The sequence below is a fragment of the Abrus precatorius genome, unplaced genomic scaffold (genome assembly GCF_003935025.1).
Source record: "Abrus precatorius isolate BTA unplaced genomic scaffold, Abrus_2018 Scaffold2, whole genome shotgun sequence".
NCBI lineage: Eukaryota > Viridiplantae > Streptophyta > Magnoliopsida > Fabales > Fabaceae > Abrus > Abrus precatorius.
Genome location: NW_020874362.1, coordinates 32,795,937 through 32,806,441, shown reverse-complemented (window position 1 = coordinate 32,806,441; position 10,505 = coordinate 32,795,937). Strand labels below are relative to the sequence as shown.

General features: G+C 32.5%; 1 protein-coding gene across 5 annotated transcripts; it reads left to right on the top strand.

The window, feature by feature from the left end:
- Positions 1-1,145: 1,145 nt before the first annotated feature.
- Positions 1,146-8,416, top strand: LOC113858756 (cysteine synthase, mitochondrial-like). Of its 5 annotated transcripts, none has more exons than XR_003503433.1 (10): positions 1,147-1,566; positions 1,737-1,846; positions 2,704-2,761; positions 3,693-3,956; positions 5,244-5,381; positions 5,557-5,608; positions 5,705-5,784; positions 6,943-7,376; positions 7,726-7,896; positions 8,060-8,399. XR_003503433.1 is itself a non-coding variant. In XM_027491502.1 (10 exons), the coding sequence occupies exons 1-10, from the start codon at positions 1,336-1,338 to the stop codon at positions 8,150-8,152; spliced, it is 1,167 nt and encodes a 388-aa protein (XP_027347303.1). In that variant the 5' UTR covers positions 1,147-1,335; the 3' UTR covers positions 8,153-8,416. The 5 variants fall into 5 exon arrangements, 2 of the variants coding, with proteins under 2 accessions (XP_027347304.1, XP_027347303.1); XM_027491502.1 differs by lacking the exon at positions 7,726-7,896 and having other exon boundaries at positions 6,943-7,002; positions 7,296-7,376; positions 8,060-8,416; XM_027491503.1 differs by lacking the exons at positions 1,737-1,846; positions 7,726-7,896 and having other exon boundaries at positions 1,146-1,566; positions 6,943-7,002; positions 7,296-7,376; positions 8,060-8,409.
- The last annotated feature ends 2,089 nt before the right edge of the window (positions 8,417-10,505 follow it).

Sequence of the window (10,505 nt, the reverse complement as noted above, 5' to 3'; positions counted from 1 at the left end):
GTTACAAATTAGGATTTTAGGCATATTAATGTTGAAAACTCCAATAAAACGAAAAAACTTGAGTTTTAACAATCACTTCTAGTGAGCTTAGGTGTAGGCCTAGGTAGAGGGGAGAAGGAAGTGAGAGTAAGGACAAAGAAAATGATAGTTATTAATAATGAAAACTTGAAGTTCTAGAGATTTCAAAGGTCAAAATGCATAACACAAGCCCCTACAAATCCGTGCAGCTCTCACACAGTCATAAATGAAAACAACTCTACCACCATCCAAATCAATACTAGCCCTATCATAAACAACAAAAATTCTAACACCATCATGTGTACTAATACTAGCTTCTTCCTTTTTGCCTTCACCATCACCTTGACACTTGCAAAGCCTTTTCTGAACTCCACCATTTCTCCATTTAATACTTAATTTTCTTTTCTTCTGTTCTTCTTTCTCTTCCATGACTTCAGAAAGGAGTAGACAATATAAAATGAGAAAATTGTGGCTTCAATGTTAGCATTATGAAATGATACTTTTTTGTGCGTTAACCTCTATTCTAAACAGTAACCTTATCATAAAGATGTAATGTTGATGCAAAATGACGTCATTTATGCCATGTGATTATTGTAAATATGATATGTTGATATTTTGTTATTGTCTATTACTGATATGTGACTCAAAAAATTAAACTAATGGACAAAAACAAAAATTATGAATTAACTTAATATTTTTAAATTTAAAAATTAATATATCTCACACTTATTATCTTATGAAATAAAATAAGAATTTAATTATTTTATATACTATCTTATGACATTGTAAAAAAAAAGCAAAATTGAGGATGAATTAAATATGATAAAATTATTTGATGGGTTAAATAATTATTTAAAAATAAATAAAAAGCAGGTAGATAGGAGAAATAATGCTGCATATTATTTTATTATTTTATTTTTTTAACTATAGTATATAATTATTTTTTATTGATATAAATGAATTATATATTTAATTTTTATAAATAAAAATGAAGCTAATATTAAATAACCAGTGTAACAGTAAAAAAATGTGCAGGTTTGTTTCTGCCATTTTTATCGTTGAATAATGCCGTTGACAAAAAAAATATCGTGGAATATTGCCAATTTACCATTATTGTCCCTTTGCCCTCCCAATAGACGCTGTGAATTGTGACCCATTTTGAGTCTAGAATCGAAGGACGAACAACAAAAGGGATATTTATTGCGTTTGGGCAGCGTGTTGCGACTTTGGGTTGGTTTTGTCTCAACCAACAAACGCTTTTGTACTTCATTTCTTAAGGTTGCGTTCTGAGGTTTCCCCAACCAACAAGCAACAACAATGGCCTCTGCTTCCTTAATCAACTCGTTGACTTGTTCTTCTCGTGCTCCAACTCAATACAGTTTGGCCTTCACCACCACCCCTGCCACGTTACTCAGATTTGCTAACAGCCACTGTGTGAGACCACTCGTGACGAGGATTTCTTCACCTTCCCACGTTGTCTGCAAAGCAGTCTCTGTGAGGCCCCAAACCGAGATTGACGGTCTCAACATTGCTGAAGATGTTTCCCAGGTCAGTTTCACTGTTTTGTCGCAACCTTTACAATTCTGAGTGATTCAAATGCGCTTGTGAATGTGTTGCTGGAAAACTCTTCGATTTTCGCGATTTCGTTTATGCCCGAGAAATCAACGTCGTGGATAAATATTGAATTGTTCGGTTCTTTTGCTGCTGACGTGGCACAGCTCATAGGGAAAACGCCAATGGTTTACCTGAACAATATCGTGAAGGGCTCTGTGTCCAATATTGCTGCAAAGCTTGAGATTATGGAGCCGTGTTGTAGTGTCAAGGACAGGTGAGAACTTGATTTGTTGCTTGTTAAACTTGTGAGATTTCATACCTTTCATTTCTTTGTTTTCTTCGGGTCAAATTATGCAAATCTTTAACATGAACTTAAGCCAAAACGTGGTGGCTTTTTTTGTGACTAGACTAGCATAATGTTAGTAAAGTGCTTTTTTAAACACACTCTTTAACGTGCTTTTTATTATTGGATTATTTTTTAAAAAGTGGCATAGTCATCAAAATGAACCAATTTTAAAAGAGTGTTATTAACATTTCTTTTATAATTATTTGTGAAAATAGAAAGTGAAAACAAAAATATTTTATTAAACCAAACAAGTCCTAAAAATTCACATGACAAAAGCAGCTGACCTGATTTTGTTATTGATTTCTTTGCTAGTTGTTATTGTCTGTATTGTTATTTGTTCTTCTGAAGAAAATAGCTCTACAATAAATATTACGTATTAATATGGAGGGAAATCTACCTCCATATATGACACAAGTAAAAACACTTGTCTCAATTTGGTTTGAAGTTTAGTAGAATTCATTTTCAATCATTGAATGTGATTTAGACCTATTTCTAGTTTAATCTAAATCGTCTAAATCACATATTTTGTTGGAATGTATGCTTTTTATGGGAAAATGTGAGAATTGATTTTGTAACTTCAGTTATGTATATACTTTTAGGTCATAGTTTCAGTTTATTAGTTATATAAGAAAACCCAAAAATCTATATTTGAGGTCGATGATAGTATTTCTATCATTCTATGAACTTGCATAAATTATTTGGCTACATAAACTTACATATTGGAAGTTCATTCTGTGTTTGTCTCTAGTATTTTCTTTTAATGCTTCCGAGTTTTCTTCTTGCAGAATAGGTTATAGCATGATAAATGATGCTGAGCAGAGAGGAGTTATAACACCTGGGAAGGTAAAAATGATTGAAACTGTTAACATTCATCTATGGATTTCATAGTATGTGTATTAGTATTATGTGATTCTCCTCCCTATAGTTCTTGCAGCTTGTCCACCATGGCTAATGCAGACCACCTAAACAACCTATTCTTCCCATGCTAGGCATTCGCTAGTTAGATATCAGATGGTTTTATGGTTGACCGTTTTAAATGTTCTTAGCAATGTTGTTGTAGAGCTACACATGTAACGCATTTGCAGGCTTTAATTGAAGGGAAGAATAGGTTTTTGGTAGAAACTAAAAACTTTAAAAGTATTAGCTGGACATAATTGCTGTGTATGGTGTATTATATGATTATATCCATACACTTGTGCTACAGTTTCCTGCTTTACTATAAATAAAACAAATCAAGTAGTAACATAAATTGTTAATCACTTATGCATTTTCAAACAAAAAAGAGTTATTTCTCTACAACCATTCTCTCAAAAAAGGATAAAGTCATCAATACTGATGCTTTTTTTCAAGAAATTATGCTTGCTTGCTGTGGAGTAGGGTATGCTTTTATATTGTGGTTGCATGTGTCCAATCTTTTAAAATGTTGAGACTTTATATACCCTAATCTGAGTCTAGGTGCATTATAAGTGTTTAGTATACATTTTGTGTGATCATATGACATGTTACTGGCATATTTACTGGTTTTGACAATTTTAGAAACTATAACTTTTTCGGGCATTTTGGTAAGTCAAAGTTTTTGCTTTGGGGTGCATACAATGCACCAATATAGTTTCCTTTACTTTTATGCTGCATCTATTTGGGAGTATTATGTGGTTCTGTTGGAAAAGCACACTGAGCTTCAGTGGGAGCTGGTTAAGCTGTGGCTAGATACATTTAATGTTGCTTCAATTTTTTTTGTCATTCTGAGTTACCTTGTTTCTCATGTGCATTTCAGAGTATTTTAGTGGAACCTACTAGCGGGAACACAGGAATTGGTCTTGCCTTTATAGCAGCTTCAAGAGGATATAAACTCATTTTGACAATGCCTGCTTCAATGAGTTTAGAAAGGCGAGTTCTTTTGAAAGCATTTGGAGCTGAGCTTGTTTTGACTGATGCAGCAAAGGGCATGAATGGAGCAGTTCAAAAAGCTGAAGAAATTTTAAAAAGTACCCCAAATGCATACATGCTTCAACAATTTGATAATCCTTCAAATCCTAAGGTAAATGATAAAAGCTTATTTTATGTTCCTATTTTTTGGGAACCTGTGCACTGTGTAGCATTAGCTTCAGGTTTGGTCTACGCCTTGTAATCAGCACTGACAATTGATTCATGTTACTTATCTTTAGTTAAAACTCTTTATTCAAACTGCAGTTGCAAAATCTAGGTTAATAGAAATACAAAAATGAAAATTCCCCTTACATGCATTTTGCTCAAGCTAAAAGTACCAAATAAATAACATATACGGCCCATTGCCTCCACATTCAGTTCTCCATTTTCTGATCTAGCCTGTGAACATAATCTACAGAAAATGCTCATAGCTCTGACTCTGAGAGCATAACCAGGTGTCCTTTGACATGACAATGAGTTTACTCCTGGCTCTGAAGCCCTAAATGTATCCTACATGTGGACAATGCAATACTAAATCTATAAATGTTTATGATGTGTAGTATTGATCACACATCTATCCAGAGATAAGTTCTTGTTTGGTTTGTGCAGGTGCAACATCTTATTAGTGTATATTGTAGTAAGCGTTGTTCTGTAAATGAATGAACTAGCGTTAGAACCATAGTTGATAGCAATAAGGAGTTCATCAAATCCATCCATAGTTGATAATCTCTCTCACAATAATCATTTCAAATTACTTTCACATGCACTTTAATGGTGGAAAATCCAGAGTTTCAAACACTTAATCGCTTGGTTTTACAAACTTGTAAACTTTCAACAGTCCTTAATAGTTAATACTACTGACTTGATTGTTAGTCTTGTGATAAAAAAAGTTGAGATAAGATTGCATTTTCTTATTTAACCTCCCTCTGTCTCTCCTTGTGGTCTTTTAGAGGTGTTTCTTCTTCCTAGTATATGCAAAGCAACTGCTTGGTTCTTTTAATCTGATTTTCTCTCTGACTTCCTGTTGCTGTGTCCTTTATAGCTCTAAGAGCATATCCAGATCTTTCTTTTATGTGCTCTTTCTCTCTTAGTAGTGCTTTCTTCCATTTTTGACTTTCAGCAACGATTTATCATGACATATAGGAAACACCACAAGTTTAGAGTTAATTACAGGGTTCCCAGAGCCAGTTTAACAATTTTTTGAAAATCTTTAGGCAGCATTTTCTAAATTGCTTTATAAAAGAGAAGGTATGGCTTGGGAAAATGTTCAAATTGTGAGCTGATATTGTTTCTCCCCTGTGTATTTAGTTTAATTTTGAAGTTGATTGACATGTCATAAATGGATAGCGTGGTGAGCTGCAGTATGGTCTGATATATGAGGTTGGATTCATTTATGCAGATACATTATGAGACTACTGGCCCAGAGATATGGGAAGATACAAGAGGCAAGGTAGATATTTTAGTTGCAGGAATTGGAACTGGTGGAACTGTTTCTGGAGCTGGACAATTCCTAAAACAACAAAATTCGAAAATACAGGTAAATCTTTCTCAATAGCATTGCCAACCCAAATGAATCTTTTAATATCAATCAATATAATAATGGGAAGGAATTGTGTGTATTGGTTATGGCTTACCACATGAAGTATAATTTCTTTTAGGGAAGCTTTCTACTTAGTTGAGTTCCATTTAGCATTTTCTTCATTATGTATCAGGTTATTGGAGTAGAGCCTCTGGAAAGCAACATACTTTCAGGTGGAAAGCCAGGTATAGAAACAGAATAAGTTTCTACACTTTTTCAATTCCAATATATTAATTTTAATTTCTTTTAAGAACTTGTATCTTTTTTCTGCTAAACCTCAGGACCTCACAAAATTCAGGGTATTGGGGCTGGTTTCGTGCCCAGGAATTTGGATCAAGATGTGCTTGATGAAATTATTGCGGTATGTTCTTATGCTTTCCCTTTTTCTTTTTCTATTTATGTTCGAACACAGCATGTTTTGTTATTTTCTAAACTGTTTTTTTTAAAGATGTGTTACTACTGACTGAATTATTTCTAAGAGCAATTTCTTGAACTTGTCAGATTTTGATTGAATCATTCTGCTTGATTTTTTGTATGGATTTCTTCTGGCCAACATGCATTTCTATATATGATGACAAATCCTCCTTGTCTACTGACCGTTTGCTAACAAAATGAATCACCTGTGGTGTTCTTCTTCATTATTTGTGAATATAATATAATATAGATGATAGCCTTATGCACCTGTGGTGTTGAGTGTGAATGAAAATGTCATGGCTATATCTTTCAATCCCCCCATCTAGTGCAAGTAGCTACTAACAATAACTTTGTTATTTCCTTTACCTGCATTTAGTTGAACTGTATCATGCAATGATCTAAGTCGGAGGTGACAATCCTTGTCAAATAAATGTAATAAAATTTTTATTCCATTACTTTTGTACAGATTTAGATCCCTCTTTGTGGAAAAGGACTAATGGATTTTATCACCGTATATTTTGGACATAGATGTTATCTAGTAGCTTATATGTTTCCTTCTAACTGTCTTAGATACACCAGTTAGTTGACTTATTTAAATGTATTAATTGTCATCTTTTCCTGGATTTTAACAATCTGATTTATCAACTGTTTCATGTCAAGTTTTGCTAATATTCACATTCGGCTTATATGTATGTGTTTGTTTTAATCTTAGTTTCAATGAATGTGGTGCTCTACTATATATTGCACATGCTGGAGAATATCTTTCATAGACAAGAATGAATTATGCAAAATCATTGTTGACATTTGGATTTTATAGTAGCTTTACTTCCATAAGCATTTATGCATTTACTATGCCTAACAGTTCTGGCCAATAACTAACTTTTCTTCATACATTAGCTTGTTTCTAAATTCTGGTGGGTGATTCTTTCTTAATTGAGGACCCTTAAGTGCTATTCAACATTTAGAACTGCTGTCAGTTGTACTAATATTTATGCATGTGATTATGATTATAATGTATGTACTACCTAATCAGGATAAATAGTGAATACCAATATTTTCTTGGTCTGTATCATATAATTAATCTCCTCTTTTGTGAATTTGGCAGATATCAAGTGACGAAGCTGTTGAAACTGCAAAACAATTAGCACTTCAGGAAGGCTTGCTGGTTAGTGCTCTATGTTCAAATTTTCAACTGTTTTTGTGATTTGAGTTCTTTACGTTTTCCAGTGTGCATATCCTGTACTCTTGCACAGTTACATGAAACATGCCAAGGTTGCATGAATGATCCTTATTACACCCTATTATGAAGGGCATAAGAACTTGTGTCTTATTTAGCTTGCACATTGGAGTTAGTTTTCTTCAAATATTATGACATCTCAATTCTGACCCCAAATGAAGAGTTTATATATGTTGCTTTCATACTTTGCCTCGTACTTGGTTACATCAATTGGAAAACAGGTAGGAATTTCTTCAGGAGCTGCTGCTGCTGCTGCTTTGAAAGTTGGAAAGAGACCTGAAAATGCAGGAAAGCTTATTGCGGTATGCATATTTCCTAAACAAAAAATCATAATCAATCCATAATAGTCGTACAAAGAATTTAATCCATCTGCGATGGGATATATCTTTGCTGAATTTAGAAAAGCATTAGACAGATGCATTATGGCTCATTCTACCAATCTGATCATATTTTGTTCTTTTCTTAACAATCTGACCTTTAGAGCAAGGTCTAGATTTTGGTTCTGAAGGACAAGTGCGCAGATTATATCTTATTCACCAGTTTATGATGTTATTTATGTATTCAGTTGCTGGTATTCTACCAGACTTAATTTTCGTCAATTTAGCATATTTATGACATCTTTTCTTTTTGTTGCTCTTTTTTTTTAATTAGTGGGCTGATGTGTGAAGGACCTGAAAGGCTGAATATAGCTGGATATGTCTATAATGCTTGCTTATGAATGATAATGAGGAATGAGGAAAATAACAAATGAAACGATGATTGTAGTATTTAGGTTGATGATGGCATTGGGGATTATATGCTTTTGACCTGCTATTATTGGGGGTGAAGTTTGTTTCTCTTTCCTCTCATTTCTTGTTTTGTTTGCTAAACTATTGTCATGTGATCTTTTTTGTCACCTTTATCTTTTTGATAGACTTCATTTATTTTCAAATTTAAATATATATTACTCTTGCATTTTAATGCATAAAATATTTATTTCTTGTAGGTTGTCTTCCCGAGCTTTGGTGAAAGATATTTATCGACTGTTCTTTTTCAGTCAATTCGAGAAGAATGTGAGAAGATGCAACCTGAGCCATGAAACAACTTTGCTTGTTGTTACTTGTTTCGTACTCATTCTCCATGAGCATTTGTAAGGCATGACAATGTGACATGTCCATGTTATGTCTGTTTCTCATTTTTGACATTTAAGAAATTAGATAACTCTGTACAGGTCATTGATTTGACTTACAGCACAGATTAATGGCCCTTGAACAAGAGCTATTTTCTACTCTCTTTCTGTAACAATTTTCTGTCTTACATTGTTATTAAAAAATAATTGATGGAACGAAGTTTTATCTGGTGCCTTTTATGCTTGTCTATGTTTAGTAGTAAAACAAATTCCCCGTGTCTAAATAAATAGATAAAACAAAAGGGGAGGGGGAGGGAGAGAGAATGAAAAATTTTTCTCTAGAAAAGAGTAATTATATGTGCGAAAAATTTTGAAAGTGTATTTAAAGACTTTTCAATTGAAATAGTTTTACATCAAATCTTTGCAAGTTCTTAATCTTACTTTAGATGTGCTTACAAATGACATATAAAAAAGGGAGAATGAAGAATTTTTCTCTATAAAAGAATAATTACATGTGTGAAAGACTTTTAAAAGCGTATTTAAAGACTTTTCAATTGAAATAGTTTTACATCAAATCTTCGCAAGTCCTTACTTGTTTAATTTTACTATAAATGTGCTTATAAATGACATACAAAATATTATCTCTTGATGAATATTATTTATAAATGATATAGTATTAGTTGAGGATTTAAAAGAAGAGGTTAATGTTAAATTTGAGTTATAGAGAGACTTTAGAATCTAGATTTTTCACTTGAGTAGAAGTAAGACAAAGTACATGCATTGTAGATTTAGCAAAAACAAGATGAGGATAATGCATTGAAAGTTAAATTTAAAGATAATATTATACCACAAGTTTTCAATTTAGGCACATGGATCAATTATTCAAAATGATAGAAAAATTAATGTTTGTTACAAAATACAAGCTGAGTGGTTAAAATAGAGAAAAATATCATGAGTTATTTGTGATTATAAAGTATTTATAGAGCTAAAAGAAAAATTTCACTGTATTACAATATGACCATTTATCCTATATGGCGGTAAATGCTAGATCTTAAAGGAACATGAGAAGAAAATAAGAGTAATAGAAATGAGAATATTAAAGTATGAGTTAATACATGAGAAAAGAAAAATATAAAATAATAGTATACGAGAGAATATTGGAGTAATAGTGAGAACACTTTGCACCTTAGCTAGATCAATAGATACACCCTCATTTGACAAAATGAGACCCAAATACCTCTACTTGATTTCTCCCAAAGCTACATTTCTTCTTATTTGCAATAAACTGATTTTCTTTGAGCACTTAGAGGATAATAGGTAGGTGATGCAAGTGAATATTTTATCTCTACTATACACCATCATATCATAAAAAATTACAAGCATAAATATACATAAAAATGGCTTGACCATTTGGTTCATTGTTGCTTGGAAAGTAGTTAGGACATTCATTAACCCAAAAGGCATTACAAGTTATTCGTAGTAACCTTTATTGGTTTTAAATATTGTATTGGATCTTCCTCCCTAATCCTTATAAAATGGCGCTCAAATTTTAAATTAAACTTTGAAAAGAAGTTTGCCTTATATAATTCATCTATCAACTCATCAACAACAATTGGAATAGGAACTTTGTCCTACACTATTGCCTTATTAAGAGCACTATAGTCCACACACATCCTTTATATATATATTTTTTAACAAGAATTATCAAACTAGAAGGGATGAAACTATGACGAATTATACCTTGTTGCAACATTTTGTGAACTTGACGCCCTATTTCAATTTTTTTGATGATGTGAATAGCAATATGGCCTAACATTTAGCGATTCTATGCCTTCCTTCAGATTGATGGAGAGAGCTATTCCTTGAGAAGGAGGTAGCCCAGACAATTCATTAAAAACTTATGGAGACTCTCGCAACACTCCCTCTAACTCCAACTGTTGTCACGAATTCAACACTTATTATTTTTCACTAGGCCCCACTTTTGACTTTCATGGTAAACCTCCTTGCATCTTCTTTAATCCTTCCAAAGCAGCTAGGAAAGGGTTTTTAAGGTTAGGTGATAAATCCAGAATTTATTGAAATTTTTAGTTAGTTTTCTAATAGATTTTTGATAAAAAAAAATTATAGTTTGGAAGATGAAAATCTCATTAAAAAATAATTGTTCAATAAATTCAATTTTTGTTTTTAGTAATTTAAATTGTTTGGATTTAATAGAACTTTTATGTAAATTTTGTTGTTGAATTAGTTTTGCAAGAAATTCTAAGGAAAAACACATGAGTTAGAAGTATTAAGAGGTCAAATGGGTTAAGCATAATCACTTTGA